At 45.0% G+C, this 21,811-nt stretch overlaps 2 protein-coding genes across 3 annotated transcripts; one reads left to right on the top strand and one right to left on the bottom strand.

The window, feature by feature from the left end:
• Positions 1 to 1,126: 1,126 nt before the first annotated feature.
• Positions 1,127 to 9,127, bottom strand: mcmbp (minichromosome maintenance complex binding protein). Of its 2 annotated transcripts, none has more exons than XM_083657995.1 (16): positions 9,044 to 9,127; positions 8,515 to 8,606; positions 8,248 to 8,388; positions 8,091 to 8,132; positions 7,898 to 7,987; positions 7,433 to 7,562; positions 6,924 to 7,075; positions 6,511 to 6,608; positions 6,229 to 6,401; positions 5,113 to 5,236; positions 4,858 to 4,975; positions 4,129 to 4,294; positions 3,786 to 3,919; positions 2,773 to 2,940; positions 2,365 to 2,453; positions 1,127 to 1,713 (listed from the first exon to the last, which is right to left on the bottom strand). In XM_083657995.1, the coding sequence occupies exons 1-16, from the start codon at positions 9,102 to 9,104 to the stop codon at positions 1,587 to 1,589; spliced, it is 1,905 nt and encodes a 634-aa protein (XP_083514121.1). In that variant the 5' UTR covers positions 9,105 to 9,127; the 3' UTR covers positions 1,127 to 1,586. The 2 variants fall into 2 exon arrangements, with proteins under 2 accessions (XP_083514121.1, XP_083514122.1); XM_083657996.1 differs by lacking the exon at positions 9,044 to 9,127 and adding an exon at positions 8,753 to 8,886.
• A 601-nt stretch (positions 9,128 to 9,728) lies between these two features.
• sec23ip (SEC23 interacting protein) lies at positions 9,729 to 21,515 on the top strand (the record flags this gene model as incomplete). Its single annotated transcript, XM_083658008.1, has 18 exons — positions 9,729 to 9,861; positions 10,269 to 10,795; positions 11,510 to 11,717; positions 11,838 to 12,031; positions 12,382 to 12,471; positions 12,603 to 12,723; positions 14,817 to 14,906; positions 15,142 to 15,283; positions 15,414 to 15,622; positions 15,740 to 15,834; positions 16,045 to 16,215; positions 16,923 to 17,018; positions 17,125 to 17,292; positions 17,605 to 17,760; positions 18,281 to 18,383; positions 19,099 to 19,287; positions 20,046 to 20,208; positions 20,823 to 21,515. 18 exons carry the CDS (start codon positions 9,729 to 9,731, stop codon positions 20,902 to 20,904), a joined length of 2,937 nt encoding a protein of 978 aa, XP_083514134.1. The 3' UTR covers positions 20,905 to 21,515.
• Between the last annotated feature and the right edge of the window lie 296 nt (positions 21,516 to 21,811).

Raw genomic sequence — 21,811 nt, 5'->3', positions numbered from 1 at the left:
ATTTTTTTACCTCGTAAAATGTGGCTTTGCCTACTGAGTAAGACTGTAATGGTTTTCATTCCATAACTCCCACACAACGTCCAACAGAAATGAGAAACCGTGAGCTGATTGGGGGCCACTTTGTTATAGTGTCGTGTATATTGTGTATATGCTAAATAATATCATGGTCTGCCTTGAGTTGGAATATCCCAAGATAAAGAATCACAAGTCATCTTTTCAACTTTTGTGTTTTTGTAATGGTGATCTTAGCCTGTTTCCTGCATTTCAGCTTGCTCACCAGCTGCATAATGCCCAGGGTATTTATTTATGTGAGCTTATTTTGTTACAGTAGTGCTGCTGTGTGGGTGCTACGTTGTTATAACGGGGTGGCTGTGAGTTGTTGAACCTACTGATATTGTCTGGTGCTGCCAAAGCTTTAAGATGACTGCTGTAATGCAATAGAAATGCAAGGCTTTATGTGCAAAGGGGAAGGGGGAGATTACATTTTTGTTGTTACTTCATTCAGGAATGCAAACAGTGGAGCAGTTCTCAGTTGAACCAGAAACCATTCTGACCTAAATTTTGCTGTATGAAACTAATCGTATTGACATTCCTGTAGTAGACCACAATGCTAGGAGAGTAGCGTCTGTTTTTTTTTCCTTTTTATATGCAAAAGCCGGTATCGTTATATTTGATCTGATATTTTCTGGGTGAGGGTTGTTGTTTTTTTTACACCAAGTGCTTTTGAAACCACCTCTTCATTTTGTTATCTGTAGTTGGCTTCCTTTCCCATAAGGATCCTGTCTGTGGATAATGTACCATGACATTTGCGTTATCGTGCAAATTCTAAATCTTAAGCATATGATTGCACTGCGTTTTAAGCACATTTTCCAGCATTTAGCACCGTGTCATCTCTGAACGTCTGTGGTCGTACTTTCACTTCTTTAACTGACTGTTGTCATCGTTTTCCATGGTGTACTCAGATTTTATTGTATATTAAAATATCCTATTTATTCTTATCCTCTTTGGGTGTGTTACTTGATAACAAAAGTGCGCTGTACACTGTTGTCCGAGAAGATATTCCACTGGAATAAAAGTATAAGAGTGAACAAGTGTTTGCATGAGGTTTATTGTCAAATCCAAGAATGACAAATCACACCCAACAGTTTCCATGGTAACATCGGCCAAATGAACATTGACGAGGACAAAAAAACAAGAAAACAGACCTCATTGCTTTATTTACATATTAAACTTTTGGATAATTTTGTATAAAACTAGAAAATTCGGTCTGCAGCAACATCGTGTGAAATCATTGGCAAGAATCCCACAAATACACAGGCTGTGATTTTAATTTAAGGCTTAAGTGACACGTACATCTCGTCCCATTAACATGACCGGTTCAACAAGTTATGTTATCATTATGGCGTCCTGCGAAAACTCCTATTTGCACCTCAATAAGGTAAAAAGTTAGAAGAGAACATGAGCCATTTATTAACATATGAAAAACAACTATTACAAGCTTTTGCTTCTTTTTGTTTAGTATGAAAAAAGGAAAGTGTCATCATCACAGTTGATCCGTCCCACACACGCACGCTGGCTATTTGATCTCAGGGCTCGTTGCCGTTGACACACTTCTGCTGCTCCGTCCGGCCGCGTCGCAGCACCTCCATGTGTTTGGCCCTGAGCCAGCCGTCTGTGCAGAGAGAAGTCTGCCCCAGGCTCAGAGACAGCAGCCTGACCACAGTGTCACAGTCAGCCACAAGTTACCAACTTCACACATTGCAACTTGCAGACACAATGTGCAAAACGGTGCAATAGCATTTCAATTGCCTATGCCAGTGGTTCTCACATTTTTTTCACATGAAGGACCCCTAAACTGACAAAGATTAGACCACGCACCCCCATTTGATAGGATTGTGTCCCATGGTCCCCCATATGATAATAAGATTGATGCTTTAGATGTTTTATTACAGAAAGTGTATAAAACCCATGACCAAAATAGTCATTGTGTTACTTATGAATGGAATTATAGCGAAAATAAATTACCCCCCTTTTTGCTGGGGACCCCCTGGAACCCCCTCAAGGAACCCTGGGGGTCCCCGCGGACCCCCATTTGACAGTCACTGGCCTAGTATGCAGCCCACATATTTATAATGCCTTTTAACCACTTTATTCTCACTGCATTAGCCTACATGTATTGTTTGTCACCCTATTTTCAAATCACGTCCGACATCTTTATCGTTAATATTATTATCTTTTATAGATTATTGTAGGTTTGTTTATTTGCTTGTTGATCTGAGCACTTTGCACCACTTTGCATACACATTTAGGGAAATTATTCTAACCAGATCAAGGACAATAATAACAAACGTAATCACAGCCCACCTTGCCACAACAAGCATCCTATGGAAGTCTTCAGCAGATAGGCTCTGGGGATCGTCCTTCCTCATATCGACAAAGTCATCCTCAACCGCCTGAGGACACCAGAGAAGGAAGAAGCGGTTAAAGTGCAGCCTAATGCACACAGACAGGTGGCAAAACAGCCGACAACCACAGTCAAATCGAACTTCAATCATCAGACTTCCTGGGTACATGCAGGATAGAACCAATCATATCACTCTCTCCTCATGCCTTTTAATCCTTCATATTTAACAGTCCCGACAAACAAGACATGACAATTTAGTTTGTGTACAATTTGAAGAAATGTGGTTTAACTTGATTTTCTGCCCCACTTTCTCTCCTACGTCACGACAGCAAGCAGAGTCGAGCTGGAAGAAGACTCCTGTGCCTCACCTTCGTGACCTCGTCAGCGATACTGTACTCCAGCGTTCGAGCCACGCTCAGGTAGAGCCGGAATTTGTTCAGCTGCGACGCCGCCTGCGGATGCGTGTGGATGGCGCTGAGATACTCCTCCATGTCGGGCGGGGCAACCTGAGGCTGCAGGTGCACCTGACAGTCCGACTGTGGGGGGGATCAACGAGACAGAGAGAGAGATATTCAGTGCCGGGGGGAGATTTTTGTGTGTGAAGCAGTAATGCTGTGTGCAGACCTACTTTGATTGGGACATCCTCAAATAAAATAAAAAAATATATTTCAATTCAGCCTAGTGAGTGTAGTGACTGTACATGTAGGTTTGGGCCTCCAGCTGCTTGTCACAAAATAGACCCTTTTCACAGGGGCCATTTTGTGTCAAAAAGGCAGGGTAAACAGGTGTAAGCAAAACAGTAATGAAGGTTTCCAACATACAATCATGGAAGTTGGAAACCCTCATTAGTGTTTTGCTTGCACCTGTGCTGTTTACCCTGCCTTTTCGACACAAAATGGCCCCCGTGAAAAGGGTCTATCGCAGCTCAATGCAAACAAAGCCACGCACTTCTGAATTTTCTAATCTGCCATTGCGAGCTGTTTATTACTGGCTGCCCTTCCCTACAGTCTAATCACTGGCCCAGTCTGACGCCTCCCGCAGGATTGTTCCTGTCACTGTGGCACACAGCTGCCACCCTGGCAACCCTATGAGAGCAACACACAGGAATAGCACAGAGCACATTCCTCGGGCTGTTCGCAACGCAACGAGACCCGGCGGCTGGAGGGGCTGCTGCCGCCGGCCAATGGCGGCGGACATGCCAGCATGACGCTGGCTGGAAACAACCCCCAGCGTCCTGACACGTGTCAGCCTCATGAGAGGTTGGCGGAAACCTAACCCCTCCCGGGCCAGCGGGTGGGGGTGCAGGTGGTGTGGGGGGGGGGGTTGGAGGGGTTGATGTGTGCCCTCCCACTTGTGCGCCTCTTCCAACTTTTGTCCTTACCGGCAGCAGCGAGCGGCCCTCTGACGCGACGAGCACGTTAATATTGCAGGGGAATTCCATCTGGTGGTAGTTAAAGTCATAATCAACCTTCTGCCACGAGATCACGTTCCCCAGCGCCGTGACGTTCCGCACACCTACGGCACAAAGCACACACACACACACACACACACAATCAAATCATGCAAATCCAAAGGCTGGACTGGGAGGATATTAACTAACTGCGCTCAACGTGCTACAGAGTTTGTCTGCTACTCCGTGAGTATATGGAGTCTCGGAGTCTGATCATTATTAGCCGATGCCACATGTCGCAGCGTCGTCCCCTAGTGGCTTCCAGAGGCCTCACCTGTTGTGTCCAGCTGTCCCTGCTCCAGCTGGGTCTCGTCCAAGAAGAGGGAGGTGTTCCTGGCCAGCTGCAGCGCTCCGCTCACGAGCCGGTTGGCCACATAGTCCTTCTTAGGCACCACCCGCAGCCGGTTCATGTTCTGGAGGCTCATGCTCAGATGGTATGACTGCAAGGGGCGATTATTTTTTTAATACCAAGTATTAGATTTGATATGATATTCATACATGTAATATATAGTGTCATGCACCTTTGGTTACTCCACCCACATTGAGCAAGACATTAAACGTGTCGTTTTTCATAATCTTTTCTCCCTAAGTGTTACTTGGCCAATTCCCCCTGCTGTCCCAGTCATTGCTCTCCACCCCCCTCTGCCGATCTGGGGAGAGTTGTAGACTAGCACATGCTTCCTCTGATACATGTGCGTGGATCGCGCTATTTCGCCCAGTTGCCCTCCCCCCCCACCCGAACAGGCGCCCCCGACCGATGAGAGGAGACACTAGTGCCCCACCGGCTTTCCACCCACAGACACGGGCCAATTGCATGTCGGAATGTCTGTTACCTCTACCTTACCCAGACACCCCCCGTCTTTCACAATCATCTAACACCAAAACAAACTAGCAGAGATGGTCTCTTGAAGCGATGGATCACTCACACAAGGCACCGTCTTTCACAATCATCTAACCAAAACAAACTAGCAGAGATGGTCTCTTGAAGCGATGGATCACTCACACAAGGCACAAGCTGCTGGATGATCCAGTACAGCTGTTGGGTGTATGAGGCGACGGTGGGACAGCCGCTCAGGTTCAAGGTGAATTTGCCCAGTGGGAGGACATCTCGTCGAGCGTACCTACAAGTGACAAAAATAACCTCATTTAGAAAAAAAGGAGATTGCATCCGTTTTGGCCTGCAGCCACAAAACTAAAGGCAGGAGTGTGTGCCCGGTGATGGCGTTGCAGATTGAGGAGTTCTGCGAGACGTACGTACACGTTGGAGATGAGATGCAGGATGAGGTACTCGGCAGCCAGCCCATCTCCGAGGAGGATGCGAGTGAGGTAAGTGAGCAGCTCCGTCCTGACAGAAGCCATCTCGCTCAGGGTCGAAGACAAAACTGAGGAAGGACAACGAGTTCAAATGAGTCGTCGTTGTTATGGCGACTGCGTGCATGTGGAGTCTAACAGACATGCTTAGAGGACATTCACTGGATTCGTCTTCTTCTTCTCAGAAAGCCTGGCAATATTAAATGACCCCCAGGTTTCCGTTTCTCGGTTCACCTTATGTTCGAACCGCGTGAGTCAGCCAATTACTTGTGATTGCGTTGACACTTCCTGTGGCAGTACAGTACTTATATTGTGTTTGCTCCGTCGTCGTCCTAGAATCACCTGCCACTCAACGTGAAATTGCAGCCCGTTCTGACCTTCACAAAAGGTACAAAAAGGATTTTGTCCATTTATTAAAATTTTGTAACATTTTTTAAAATAGCTGGGTTAATGAGGCCCCATACACTCATCTGCCTTAGCACTTACAGGGCAAGACAAATGGTTAAGGGGGGGGGGGGGGGGGTACGCAATATCTGTTATCCTGGAAATAGACAATTTCCATAACTCGTTAAATCCTACTCCTCTGGAAGAAGCCACAGACTGTGCGGTCGACAGTGACAACAATTCAATATTTTGTAGTGGATTGCAAGTTGTTACGTCATTTTTGGCTCGACCTGACAAGCCTGGTTAGTTTGTTCACGTTCGCCTCTATGCAGCGTATGATAGGCATGACAACCCACTACATGTCCAGAGTTGCACTGACTTTCAGCTCTACTGAGAATTTTCAGCATCCCTGCGGAGGTGCTGCTGCCTTCAAATGAGGATCTCTTCTGATTGATTGGGACATAGGAAACGTCAGCGCGCCGCCCGCGAGGGAACGCATTTCTCAAAAGCTAGGTTGAAATATCCATAATCAATGGCAATTACAGTCATACACGAGGAAACTTCGCCTACTTGATAACTGCAGTTACCACCACTATAATTAGGTTGAGTGATTGGCCTGGGGGAAGGGAGAAAAAAAAAAACCATGGTAACACATGGCATTCAAGCTCTGCATTCTTACAGGCACTGTTGTCCGCCAAGGCCTCTGGGGGCAGCAGAGGGTTGTTGTGTGGCAGCGGCTTGGCGTACAGCATGTGGAGGCGAGGGACCAGCGAGGCCGGCGGGCTGTGGACTCTCTGCTCCTCGGCCGTCTCCATGCACTCTGCAGGGTCCAGGAGGGACGAGGAGGCATCTCTGGGGGGTGGGGACGGATACGCAAGAGTGAGCAACAAAACAGATGCACAGATCACGACCGGAGGGAAATCAAAACTAAACCAAAAACAAAAGCCAAGAAGTGTCTTACTTCTCCTCGGCCAGAGCGCTGAGGGCAGGACTGACCGAGAGGATCCCGTACACCTCCAGTGTGTCGTTCAGTTTGAAGCTGTCCCAGTCTTTGTACACCTGCCAACAGTGAGCAAGTACCATCCGTTTAGTTTCCGTTCTACACCTAAATATAATCTTTGCTGATGAATCGGTATCACTTTTGAAATCACTTATTAAAAACCCCTTTAGATTTGCTTTTATGTAATCTCATATTCAATGTCACCGACATCCCTTCTCATGCAACAATTTACGACCATCTGACTGTCCCTCGACGGCAGACACGCAAATCAGCCAGTAAACATCACATCCACAGAGGCCAGATTACTGCTACAGTGAAAAAGATGGGATAAGAGGAGAGGTACCTAAACCCACCAGTAGAGGCTGATAATATACCTTGACTAGGCAAGACGGGCCCTTCTCTCCCGGCAGGGGGAAGTTGAGGTCGAGATGGGAGGCAGATGTTGTCTGGTTGGAAGGAGCTTCTGTCTCCTGCCGCTTGCAGTCACCATTGCCATGTGGATGCGGCTCTGTGTGACTCTGAGGTCCTGCAGAGGAAAGAGGGAGCAGTTTCCATTTAAAATGGAAAAATCCTCATCAGTATGATGAGGATTCATCATACTGTGTGACGCTAATCAGTATGAGGATTTTTCCATTTTTAATTCATGAGGATTCACTGCATTCCACAAGTTTTACTTTCCCACAACAACCTGCCTTAACTATGTCTACTTCAGTTAAGTGACTGCCCATGCACAATGTGACATTGCTAACAGTTCATATCAATAAAAATAACAATATTTAATACCCCCCCCTCCTCCAGCAGCATCAAAAGTAGTTAGTGGACATTCCTTCGAGTTGATCTTAATCTATACATTTACTCATTTCCATTTGCAAACAGCCCGTACCAGTGTGTGGCTCCCTCTGCTTCTGGGGCTGTGTGTCCATGTCGTCGTCCTCCTCGTAGCTGCGTTTCTGCCTGCTTGGGACATAAGAGGTGGAAGGAACAACGCTTGCTTGGCTACAGCCGGCATAGCTGTGTGACAGAATTAAGGAAAACTAGGGACCGACTACCAAGCAAATCATCTGAAAACATTTTCACACAGACAGGCTACTACAACAAAGTGGAGCTGATCAGTGGCCAGCAGATCAGACTGTGGTTGTACTGGTCAGCTTCCAGGTATGAATGTGTGTGTGAATGTGAACAGGGCACTCCTGAAAAAGAGAGCATTGCTCTCAGTGAGACTCCCCCTGTATAAATAAAGGTAAAAAAAGAAAAAGAAAAAAAAGAATACATAATAAAATGTTTCATGTTTGAGGGGCACTTCCATCATGTACAGTATTGTATGACAATTTGGACAAGATAAGGATATCTCTTTCACCCAGGGATTTTCTCCAGGGATAGGCACGCAGTAGAAGGTCTGTCTGTCGGCAGTCACCGTGTTTGTGGAATTCAAATCCACCTGAAGATGGAAAGGGCCATGAACAAATGCCAGCACGTGTAGTTCTTGCAGTTGAAATGAGGCGTTTATGGATTCCTTCATGGTTTGAATGAGGCAGACTTACCCCACATTCGGTGACGTCTTTGTATTTCCCACATTTCAGAACCTAGGGATCGTCAGAAAGTGACATCAAATGACTGAGGATCAAATGCAGGATGCCAGTGCTGGAAACTCATAAAGCATGAGGGAGAGGGGTTATAAGGATATGGATCTGTGCTTACTTTGGCCTTGGTTGCAGGATCAACGGTCTCATACACTCCCATGTAGAACTCGGGATCGAACATATCTTGGATTAAACAGCGAAATTTGACCAGGCAGTTGGGCTTCAGGTAGTGCAGAGGGACGTCGTTCAAAGATGGAACCTGGATGTGATATGAAGATAGATACTCAAATGAAAACAAAGGCTGTAAATACCAATGAGCGTGATGATGACCTGTAGTCTCAGACAATAATGGGCGATATGCTAAGAAGATCCAGTGCCACATTACCAGGGTATGAGCCTCCTTGTCTTTCAGTTGATCTTTGAAGAACTCCACTGCTTCAGCTTCCCATCCAGAGTTTGGGTCATTCTGGGAAGAAGCTATATCAAGAAGTGCAAAATGTTATTTGTGTTAAAAGGCTAAAGTAACAGCAGGTCATTAGAATGACAGCTAGCATTGGCTTTGAGAACAGTATCATTAGTTAAAACACACACGTCATGTCAGTGTGTTGATCTGCACCAAATACTTTTTAAGATGATCCATGTACTCCAGTCAGTGCAGTCCTATTTGATGCTGCTGCTGTATTCCTCATCCGTGAGCACCCACCGGTCCTCTAAACTGGTTTTAGACTTTATATAGATAACGTTAACTTACTCTTCTCTTCGTGTCATCAGATTGAACAATAGGCACAGCAACTTATTTTGAAGGACGGGAAAGTGGTGAAAAAACACCGGTTACGACTGCATGTGATGAGCATGGTAGTTAGCAAACTAGCCTTAGCTGTCAAGCAAGAAGAGGGTACCGAGTAGTGCCTTACCAAACATCCCTTCAACAACGCCCAGAGGGTTGTTGATCCAGTCATGGGTAGAAGGCATCATTAGCCACTAACAAACTCCAAAAGTATATTTAAAAAAAGCAAAACAAAAGTATCTGAAAACACCGTTATAAAGAGAGTTTGTCAATCTCCACTTTCAGAGAGAGAGCGACAGCACAGGAGAGGAGTGTCTGGTCTGAGGGCGGGAAATTTGCGTCACTAGTCGAAGAGAGTAGTGCGCTTGTTTTGCACACCCAGATTAACCGGAGAGCGGAGTTATCGCACTGGCAGCAAGGGCGTTTGATTATTTTACGTACCTAATGTTCTTAAATAAGGAGGGTGTGATTTATGTTTTGATGTTGGGTATTTTATCAATTCAGAAGAAAAACAAAATCACTAAAATTTGAAAGGACAATGTAAAGTTGCATAGTGCAAGGCAAGCAGTCTTTCACACCTATAGGTGGCAGTACTGGAAGAAAACTTCAGTTTTTTTCATAGATTCTTTTTCTACAGCCAACAATGACCTGCGTGGATTTATCAGATCTGCAAACAATCTGTAGCGCTACTTGACCCGCTGTGTCCATTGTTTAGGATTACAGATTAGCGATAGATTGTGAACGCAGGGGGAAACCTGTGTCGAGTTCCGGGTTTGCTTGCTCCTGTCTGGCTACGTGTAATTGTGTGGAAAATGGCTGATAGAAAAAATAATAACGTTCCCAATCCCAGTGCGAATTTACTGTTCAGCGCGGCTCCGGAGTTTAACTTCAATTTGCCTTTCATACCAGTGAGTCAGGCCACTGGTCCAGCGGTGTTGTCGGGAGGTGAGCTAAAACGATAAGGCAGGAAATGTCTAAAACATTAGAGCGTTGACGTTAGCAGCATTAGCAGGCTAGCTAGTTGGCCTGTTCCCAAGCAAAGATAACGAAACTCTCTGTCACTCAACGGCTGTCAGTGTCAGCTGTTGTTTATCGTGTCAGCAGTACAATATGTTGTTTGTTTGTTTGTCTGCCATTTTAGCCCCATTGACATCGATGGGGTTTGGTTAGACTGTCCTCCATCTGAAGTGTTATTAAATAACAACAAGGATAGGTTGAGTCAGTAACATCATGTTGACTATATGTCAAACAAATACTTAGTATGAGTTGTTCATAACCGAATTACATCATTTTGTCTCAATTGACAGACAATGTATATTTTTATTCATTTTCTCCATTTTGATGTTCTTTAGATGATTCCACTGATGTTGGAGAAGAAGACAGCTTTCTAGGTCAGACCTCTGGGAATGCACCAGCCCCCTCTACGTTCAGCTACTTCTCCAGTCCTGCAACCAGCAGTGACCCGTTCGCCTCCATAGGCCATCATCAGCCATGCCCTCCGCCAGCGCTTTCAGTGGCGCCGACAACAAGCGGTCCAGTCTCTGTTCCCAGTGGTGTTGGCATGGCCCCGCCGCCGCCTGGCCCGCAAGCTAACCCCGCTCTGCCATTTGGCAGTAGTGCAGTTTACCAGAGCCCTATGGGGCGACACACTCCTCCCCCCAGCGCGGTGACCCCACCCCCTTCCCACACACCCCAGCAGAGTCAGAACCATGGTGGTCATAACCCATACCGCCACACCCCCATCAGCAGCAGAGCCAGCCCTTATATGCCTGCTCCGGAGGTCCAGCCGCTGGCGCCGTCCCACACACCGCAGCAGAATCCCTACTCTCTTGGCTCTCCGCCACAAACATTCCCACAGTCGGGACCAACATTCACAAAGGTAGATATACCGACTCAATCAGTCAACTGTGTCATCATGTTGTTGTTGGGTTTGTCAGATGCATTTTTAACTTTGCGAGTACCTCAGTTGGTATCAATTAAAGGTATACTAATATGCAACTTTTCTAGCTTGCCGCTTGTAAACACACTGACTGCATTCAAAGATGCCCCCCCCCCCCCCCCCCCCCGTTCCAGGGGCTCCACACTCAGGAGTGAAGAGAGAGAGAGAGCGAGGTTCGGTGGTTGAGCGAGGTCGACAGTGAATGAGCGAGCAGTGCACATTTCCGCATTTTGAATACTTTTTACTGTGGTGCTGCTCTGCATGTCATGTCATGTTTGGGTGACAAAACACAGACACACAGACAGCCGCATAGAGCCTGTCTCCACACAGCAGAGGAGAGAGAGGGAGAACTGAGTCACATAAAAACACCGCGATCGATCGTCCTATCAGATACCGCATCATTTGAATGAGAGAACAGACTGTGCAGTGTGTGCACGCTTATGTGTTGCAGGCGCCACGCCCCTGTGTGGGTCTACTGCTCAAATTGCCGGCAAGAAACGTCCCTCGGACACACCAGATCATTGTGAAAACATGAAAATACAGCCAGAGGGCACTTTCTCTGCAGATAAACACATCGCCACACAATTCCACTGGGTCATATAAATGACGATTGAGAGGGAAAACTTATGTATGTCGATGTTTCTCTCTCTTTAGGCCCCTCCCACACAGATGCAGGTGCCTCCACCTGCGGCCACCACTGCTGGGGCGTTAGTCCCCGCCAATCCCATGATGCAGTACCACTACAATATCTACGAGCCCGTTCAGCCTCACTGGTTCTTCTGCAAACAAGTGGAATCAAAGAGCATCTGGCTTCCTTTCAGCATCATCGACTCCATTCAGCTGGAGGAGACGTTCAACTCAGGTGAGAGGACATACATTGGTGGATGCTTTTATCCAAAGAAAGTTGAACCACAACTCAGGCATAATGTGTTTAAACTGATGTAACCCTTCTGAAATCCTCTTGGCCTTTTTCTTCCGTCAGTTCAACCAGACCCAGAGAATGTGATCGTGCGTACAGACGGAGGGCGCTACGACGTGCAGCTGTACGACCGCATGCGGACTGCGGTGTACTGGGAGGAGGAGCCTACAGAGGTCCGCCGCTGCACCTGGTTCTACAAAGGGGATACAGACAGCCGTTTCATTCCCTACTCCGAGGAGTTTAGTGACAAGCTGGAGGTTTGTCCCACCACCGCCTATGACCAGAAACAGATGTGTTGTGTTGACCCTGTATCAGTCAGAAAGTCCTGGTTGAGTAGACTGAGAGGAGTTTGTCTTGTTAGTCGTAGGTAGGGCAGAGGCATATGGCTAAAATATCATCTCCCCCTCCCCTTTTTAATGCTGTTGCTTTCATTCAAAGTTGTCTGTTCCCATGCAAATTCTGCATTTAGTGCGTTAGCTGTAATGTGAGGCTTTCATATTTATTTGGTTAAACTCCTGGTAGATCCATACCAGTATTAACCTGACGCTATACCAGCATACCCCTACCTCTACAGTGTGTGAAGGATATTCTTGTCTCCCCTCTCCAGGGAGAATATAAGAAAGCTGTGTCTACCAACCAGTGGCACCGCAGGCTGGAGTTCCCATCGGGGGAAACCATTGTCATGCACAATCCAAAGGTAAACCATAGTAGTCTGATTAAAAGGTGAAAAGAGGTGGTCTTGTGATGATTTAATCCTGTTGAGTGGACTTTGCCGTTTGTTATAGATGCTTTCAGTGAGTGATGAGGCCTTGTTCTCTGTGTCTGCAGGTGATAGTCCAGTTTCAGCCCTCTGCCATGCCGGACGAGTGGGGCACGACTCAGGACGGGCAGACCAGGCCCAGAGTGGTCAAGAGAGGCATTGATGATGACCATGACGACGTGCCTGATGGTAGTCAAGTACCTCTTTAGCTGCTACTAGCTAGCTGTAGGCATAATGAGGAGAAAAGCCTGTTAACCCATTAATGGCTATATTTAGTACCGTAAATTCCGGACTATAAGGCGCACCGGTGTATAAGCCGCACCTGCAAAGTTGACAATTTTTTTCTTATATAAGCCGCACCGGACTATAAGCCGCGGGTGTTTTAATGGTATTTTTTTTATTTTTTTTTATTTTTTTTATTGTGTTTTAATGTTTAATTACCATATGTAATGCTCCCATTTATTAACATTTCAACAAAACAACATAACACAACACCACCTGTGTTGTTATTTACAGTGCACACAGTGTCATACAGTGTCATACAGTGTCATACAGTGTCATACAGTGTGGTGAAAAGAGGGCAAGAGAGGAAATTAAAACAGAAGTGGATTTATAGTTAGAAAGAGTGCTAAAAAAGAGAGATTTTTTTTTTTTTTTGGGGGGGAAAAATCCATAGATAAGAAGCACCGTTATATAAGCCGCAGGGGCCAAAAAAGGCCAAAAAACGGGAAAAAAGGTGCGGCTTATAGTCCGGAATTTACGGTATGTTAAGGAAAAGCCCCACATAGCTGTGTTCACACCGAGATAATTATTTTTCGCTCTGTCGCTTGATTCAACCCTTTGGAATCGCTCTGTCGCTCTGTTTAAATCGCTCATCAACAGGCACACGAATTGACGGACATGTGGGGGTTATAACGTTACGCAATGTCATGCTGTTTGTCCACTACGAGCCCCCGTCGTTGTTTACAAGCTAAGCCTATCAGCGTGCTCCTAATGCGAGCTCCATACCGGTAGTACAGACTTCACTTCATGTCAGCTGTCAGCCTGTCAATGCAGTTTGTTGCCACACAATAAACCAGCGGTTTGTTCCAAGCCAGTGGGATCCTTGACTCGCTCTCACACGGCAGCCAATCAGCGTTGAACAACTAGCGACTGATGCCAGCGTATTTTTGCTCGAGTTGGGATATTTCATCTCGGGCGACGAGCGTATTTTCTCCCTATCGCTCTGTCTCTGCCGCTCGGACGCCCAGCGATCTTTCTCCCAGGCGAATATACGCTCAATCGCTCATTTGCATTGACTTTGTATGTAAACTCGATGCCAGCGAAAAAATTTAATAGGTCGGTGTGAACGCAGCTTTAGAGGTAGAAACAGAAAATCTGCTGTGGAAACTGTCAAGACATTTGGCTACACATGACCAAATCCACATTTTTAATTTCACATATTTATCGTGGGAGACAAAATTAGATTTTCTTTTAAAAACGAAAGGGGCCGCAGCTCAACCGCTATGCGGCCTTGCCCGCAGCTCGGCTGCTGCATGGCCTCGCCTGCCCTATTGGCATGCACAGTGCACATTTGCCTGCTCTATTGGCATGCGTAGCGCACAATTTGCTCAACTTCACACCACTGATGTCAGCACTGTCACTGATGATATCATAATGCCTATGACATCACTGATGATGTCACAATGCCTACCTATGACATCATCAGTGCCTATGACAACAGAGAGACAGACAGATATTGTCCACTTGCTCACTTTTATATTAAAAAAGGGTTAGCCATTTCTGTATCATACTTGTTTAGTCGTTAGTCACATGGGGTTACTAATTTTATTATCAAATAAACTATTGTAAATGGTTCCTAACCCCTTGTGACTAAAGACTAAAAAAGGCTGTTAAGAAAACGTGCGCTGTAGCCTCATCCTGTGACCGATTTTAAAAATGTAAATGGATTTGTGCTTAGCTCAGCTAGTACTTTTAAGTGCTATAAAGGAAATTATACAATTCCACTGTGGACATTAATGGGTTTTAAGCTCAGCATGTATTTGTACTAATATAGATCCCCTTCACACCTGGCATTAAGCGTACTTGTGAAAAATGGATTGTTCTAATGCGGCAATCTGAAAAATAAATCAGATCTAAATGTGCATTCTGGAGATGCATTTTTGTGTAAATGTAGTACAGGTAAATCATATAAAGACATGGGTCCAGATGTGAGACACATGTGTTAATGCCAGGTGTAAAAGGGTCAAATACAACGTTTGATGTGTGTGTATCTATTCTAGGCGAGCTCCCTCAAGTGGATCATCTCGTGTTTATGGTGCATGGAATCGGTCCCGTCTGTGACCTGAGGTTTCGGAGCATGGTGGAGTGTGGTGAGTACCACCTGGAGAGAGTATGGTGGAGTGTGGTGAGTACCACCTGGAGAGCAACACCTGCTTTTGGTCTGTCTTTGATAATCAGTTTTGAACATAATAATGGGTACACAACAGCACGTCAGTAGTCATTTACTGACGTTCACTGGCATTGGCATCATGTCAGTTGCCAGTGCTGGTGTCCTTTCCATGGGAAAATCACTTTCAATGAGCCGTATGAACTTCTCGTTTCCAGTGGACGACTTCCGTAGTGTGTCGCTGAAGCTGCTGCAGAGTCACTTTAAGAAATCGCAGGATGAGCACGCCATCAGCCGGGTGGAGTTCCTGCCAGTCCAGTGGCACACAGCTCTACATGGAGACGCCACAGGGGTGGATAGGTGAGGAGAGGCGGGTTCGCACCAGCTGTAGATGTTTTAGAAGAGCAAACAAAAGTCATGGAAAGTCTTAACAGATGTTTATAATGTTTCCCCCCCCCCGAACACTTTCTTTACTTGTTTTTATTTGTAGGAGGATAAAGAAGATCACCTTGCCCAGCACTGGACGTTTACGTCACTTTACCAATGAGACCTTGTTAGACGTGCTCTTCTACAACAGCCCCACCTACTGCCAGACCATCATGGACACAGTTGCGCTAGAGATTAACAGACTCCACGCCCTGTTCATGCAGAGGAACCCAGACTACAAAGGAGCCGCATCGGTGGCGGGCCACAGCTTAGGTAATAGGCCCGTGTATTGGTTCCAACACCACTGGATTTAGTTCTGATTTTCAAGTACCGGTAGCTACAGATTCTGCTAGCGATTCAGATCTGGGTTTATGCCTTTTGTACTTGCAGGTTCCCTGATACTTTTTGACCTGCTGTCGAATCAGAAGAACGGCTTTCCTGCATCCCCCTCTGCTAATGGAGGTCCTCCACTAGGCAGCAGACAGGTTATAAAGCATCAATTATTACTATCTGGAAATTAGAAAGTAGCATACTCTTGTCCCCACTGACTGTGATACATACAGATCTTGGTACAGCAATTGAGTATAATTGTTTTCAGCTCTGCAGAGTGCTGATGCACAGCATGGATCACTAGTTTCAAGCAATAACTTAAGTTGGAATAGTCAGTAAGATGTTAACCCTGCTTCTCGCATCAGGTGGCGCCCCCTGCTGTCACACATCATGCCGTCGCCCCGCCGCCGGCTGTGGAAGAGGAGCCTAAAGAGGAAGGGGAGGAATTTGAAGATCTTTCTTCTGTGCTGGAACATCTGGGCTTGTCTGAATACAAGGGTACCTTTGATGACGAGAGGATTGACGTTGAATCTTTTGTAAGAATAAACCCCACCTTTGCTTGTCATAAAAGGCATGATTGTTGTTTTCCAGTAGAGACACTGCGGTGCGTGTCATCATTCGGAAACCACGCCCAAAACGGGGGGAAACAACCCTACCCCCCCCCGGCCAATCCTGGCATTCTCCTATGTCGTGTGCATGATCATATATACGGAAGTTGAACACTCCACCAACTTAGTTCCTTGACAGCTAGATCCACATTTTTCTTCTCGCCAATTCTCAATGGCTTCCTTGTTTTGCTCGGAGTACAAAAAAAATGTAATTGGCGATTTTTTACATTTGTTGTCTGCGCAGCCCACCACAGCTTTTAGCTATGTTTAATTCAAGGAAAATGACGCTGGTATATGGAAGTGAATGGAGCCCTTTCCCCTGTGATGGGCGTGACCTATTTCATGCAGTGTCTCTATAGTATTACTTAAAAGGCTGACAAGTTTTAAATTGAAGCGGCTATATTCTTCAACCCACTATTTCCTTGTCGATTTATTAAGTTTATGATTTATCAAGTTATTTAACAGCACTGGTTTGTACAGAAAGGGGGTATTGGAAAAGTAATAGAGGGACGTTTTGAAAGCACAGCTATTTCAATGCTTCACTTGACGGCAGCTTGTCCTCTCTGGTGTTAACCTAACTAGGATCTTCCTTGTTGGAGTATGTTTAATTTAGTCTCTTTCTCATGTCCTTTCAGCTTATGTGTACAATTGAAGACCTTAAAGAGATGGGAATCCCACTTGGGCCCAGGAAAAAGATTGCCAAATTTGTCAAAGACAGAGTGAATAAGCTGGTGAGCCTTCAAAGACCCATTCCTTTCCATTGAATACCTGTGAGGCTCACACGCCTGGCCTTTCACTTCTTCAGTTTAATATGTCTTCACTGTATCGACTCTGTAGGCTGCACGTCAAGAGAAGAAAGCACAAGTCAAGGAGGTCAGCCAGCAGGTGGCGCCCCCACCAGCAGCTGAACCCCTTCCTGATCTCACCATCAAGAAGCTTCCTGTGGGCAAAACCATCTCCTCCGGCCACGTCGACTACGATTACTTTGAAGTTGGAACTGGACAGGTAAATGGGATGTATAACAGGATGGTCAATAATGTAGATTTTTCCACATAATACATTTTATTTCTATGGTGCTTTTCTAAATACTCAGACACTTTACACAGTAAAGAAAATACAAATCACATCAGACAATATCAATGAATGAGGCAGAGAATAAAACATTTCAAATAGGGAGAAAGATACATGTCCGTTGGACTGTTCTGAAGCAGTTTTGCTATTCATAAATTCATTGAGAAAGATTACAATTTCATGGACAGCTTTAAGTTTAGGGTTGTTAAAAATGAGTTTAATATCACACTTGATTTTGCTCCACAGGTTTCAGTGGTCTACCACGCTCTGGACTTTCAGCCAGTGAATTTCTTCGCCTTGGGTTCTCCAATCGGCATGTTCCTGACGGTCCGGGGGCTGGAGAAGATCGAAGAGACTTACCAGCTGCCCACATGCAAGGGATTCTTCAATATTTACCATCCGGTAATTATTAGTAGTTGCAGTACATTAGTGATGCTCAGATGAGCTAGAGATGCTCGAGAAGCTAGTCTCGGTTTCCAGACGTTTGGTGAGCGGCGCCAACAGCGCCACCTAACCACCAAACATCTGGGAATTTCACTGTCAAAATCTTTCTCTTCGAGCCCGGCGAGAACGGCCGGCAGCAGACACGCCTACATTTATTATTAGAATTTTATTTGGTAGCGGCAATGCAATGTTTCATAGTTCCAATATAGAGCAAGACACACCGGTTCTGCATGAGCGTCACTGCCCCCAGAAAGCAGGCCGGCCCACAACACTCATGATTGGTTCTCCGATGCAAGGCTTCCAACAGCACCACCTAACGTTAAGAAAAGATTTAAATAGTAATATTCTCAGTCTTACAGTAGTGAAACGGATTAAGACTGAGTGCTGAGTCTATAGAGAAGCTAGAGAAATCGACACAAACTATAAAGTCAGATTCTGATAGCTAGATTCATGATCAGAAATGTTTCTTCCCTCTCAGCTGGACCCTGTGGCCTACAGGATTGAGCCCATGATACTGCCAGACATGGACTTGAAGCCTGTGTTGATCCCACATCACAAAGGGAGGAAGAGGCTGCATCTTGGTATGGTGCTCTACATCCAGGAGTTTTCTTATCCTTTCTCATGAGTTTCTGCTTGCCTCACCTCAAATCACTTGAATCTAGTTATTTGTCTGGTCTAGTGACTACTACTTAGCATCTACTTTGACTATTTTGAGCATTTTTATTCATCTTTTAATATGAGTTCAAATTATTTTACTATGACAGAAGAATCTGGAGCCTGTCTGTCATTTTAACACAGGTAATAATACAAATGACAGATTTTTTATGATCCTGTCTGTTAAAATGAGACAATGAGAAAGTCTAACGCAACCTCTGATTGATACGCTTAAGTGTCATCATTAAATCCTAAACAGAGTGGTTGAATATTCAAACTGCATGTTGTTCCCCATTTCAGGCCCTTGTGAACTCTGTCCAACACTCCTTGGGGTGGGCTGCTCTAATCGTACGCTTTGATAAAATACAAAGACTCCATTCTTGCATTGAAGATGCTACAATGTACTTATAGTATGAATGATCAGAAGCTGATAGTCCTAAGGTCGGGCTAAATTAGTTTGGTGGGCAGTGACTCATTTCCCATTTGGCTATTTTTAAGATGAAACAGGACAGGACAGTTTCCCATGTCTGTATACATTTTCAACACAGGTCTCTGATAACGGTGAAGTAGTGAAATGAGTTGTATCTTTGAGATGTTTTCCTCATCCTGAGGGATTTAATAATGGCTTCCTCTGTGCCGCAGAGCTGAAGGAGAGCCTGACTAGGATGGGCTCAGACCTGAAGCAGGGCTTCATCAGCTCCCTGAAGACCGCCTGGCAGACGCTGAACGAGTTCGCCCGCGCTCACACCTCCTCTGACCAGCTGCAGGCCGAGCTGGCCATGGTGGCCAGCCGCATCAAGGAGGAGGAGGAGAAGCAGCATGTGGCAGAAGGTGAGTTTCACTTCCCTCTTGGAGAAAAGCCTTAGTGGTAGATCAGCGGTTCCCAACCTTTTCCGACTCATGGCCCATTTGAAAATCTCAAAATGGTTCGCGGCCCACATCTGACCGTAAACAATACGGAGGCCAAATATTGTGTTATTAGAGCACTTTTTATTTTAACGATAAAATGAGCTGTCTATCAGCACCACACAGAAATCAGAAACTAAAAATGAAGGGCTGTCTGCAATAGGCTAATTAACGAATAATTGTTTACAAATTAGACTATTTCCCCCACGAAAATCGTAATGTTTTTCAAATGATTTGGTGGCCCACAGGTTGGGAATGGCTGTGGTAGAGGTTTAAAGTCAGAGTTGAGGATTGTTGAATGGTAAATGGCCTGCATTTATATAGCGCTTTTATCCAAAGCGCTTTACAGTCAGTAGGTACATTCACCCATTCACACACCGATGGCGGCAGGTTACCACGCAGGGTGCTGGCACACCAACGGGAGCAATTTGGGGTTCAGTGTCTTGCCCAAGGACATGCAGACTGGAGGAGCCGGGAATCGAACCACCGACCTCTTTTATCCAAAGCGATTAGTGGACGACCCGTTCTACCTCCTGAGCTACAGCCGCCCCCATTGTTGTTGACATTATGTACCGTTATTACTCAAGAAGTCTTGGGAATTCAGCTTTCTGTTTGATGCTCTCTTTAACCCGAGATGGTTTTGTGTACAGTGTGACTTATAACATGACATTGGTTTGTCACAGAGCACAAGATCTCAGAGAGTCCTGAGCCACAGAGAGAGGAGGAGCCCCAGGTGAAGATAGGGATGCTGAACGGAGGGAAACGGATCGACTACGTCCTGCAGGAGAAACCCATTGAGAGTTTCAACGAGTACCTGTTTGCCCTGCAGAGTCATCTGTGCTACTGGTATTGAGCTCTTGTTGACTTCACACTCATTCTTTTAACCATTGCACATGAACTTATCAAGCCTATCGTTGAAATTCAATGAATCAGTCCCCCCCAGATTCCAACAGTTGTTAGAAATGATTACTTCAAAGTAAAAATTGAAATGGGTATGCCAATTGGACCAATCCTCATTTGATTGCCTTTGGACCTTTTCCAAAAATAAACACAGAATTGAAGGTAGAAGGGCACTCAAGAGAGCGTAGACCTGCACCAAGATTCATGCTGTTATTGCTTATTCGGGAGTCAGTCCGCTCCAAAATTTTATGGATTCCTCCTTGGCCCATGCTAAACCCTTTCACAAATTTTTATGAAAATCGGACGCGTAGTTTTTCTGACACTCCTGCTATCAGACAAACAAGCGGCACCGAAAACATAACCTTCTTGGCCAGGGTAATAATGACCAAAATGTCCATCACATCTCAACATAGTGAAGAATCCTGGAGGGACAAGTACCTTTTCAGAAATAATACATCATCAATTCAGTGTTTTAATTCTCAGACCAATCATGGCTCAACTTTTGTGTGTGATCCTTTGGCGAGATCTGCATTCATATTAACGCCTGTTGTTTTTTGTAGGGAATCTGAAGACACGGCTCTGCTTATCCTCAAAGAGATCTACAAGACCATTGGGATCCATCCTGAACAGATCATACATTAATTCAATCATCAAATTAAAATAAGCCTGCCTGAAACTTCCTCAATTAGGTTTATTTCATGTCGGTTCTCCTGGGTTTTGACAGAGGCTTTTTCCTTTTTATTTTCTATTCATGTAGTTTACTGTATAAGAATGAATACAATTGTATTACGGTATGCCATTTGTCTTAAATTAAGAAAAGTAGATCGTTGGAAGAAATCGAAGAAACTTGACTAGTTTGAATTTACTTTTTTTTTATTGAATAAATTATAGAACTGGTCAAGTTGGCTTGAAGTTTACTGAAATGTATATCATAAAATTAAATATTAAGAGAAAATACATAGCAGTGAATGCAACCTTCTGTAAGTTTTATTTCATGGCCAAAATGTGAAAATAAACCATTTCCTTACATAAGGTATTGTTGTGTATTTGCTCATGAAAGGAAGACATGTAAGATAATAGATTGCTCCTCTAGGTTAAGGAGAGACTCATTGTAAGACTACTGTCGGTATACAAAAAGCTGTAACATTTGCAGAGACATTGATTAAAAAATAACTACAGTACAGGATGTAATATCAGTTTTAACCTGCTTTCCTTCTCAGAAAAAATAAAGCACTTCTTGCCTGTCTAAGGGTTTCAACAGCCTCTCACTTTCCACAGTCACTCTGCATCAGGCACTGCTCCAGGATTTTTTCTAATGGGGGGCTTGGAGGAGGCTAGACCAATATGTGGGGGGGGGGGGGGTGCTAAGAAAATAGTAGATTTTCATGACTTCAGAATTATTTAATATATATTTTAAAGTTTTTGCTCAAAGATTGTTTAATTAATCAGACTGCATCCATCTTTAAGTCAGCAGGCCAGACCATATGGGATAGAGATAGTGTTTATCATAAACACTGTAAAATAAAAAATAAATCATCAGAGATAAAGT

Source organism: Poromitra crassiceps, assembly GCF_964638095.1.
Source record: "Poromitra crassiceps genome assembly, chromosome: 22".
Taxonomy (NCBI): Eukaryota; Metazoa; Chordata; class Actinopteri; order Beryciformes; family Melamphaidae; genus Poromitra; species Poromitra crassiceps.
This window is presented reverse-complemented; position numbering and strand designations above follow the sequence as displayed.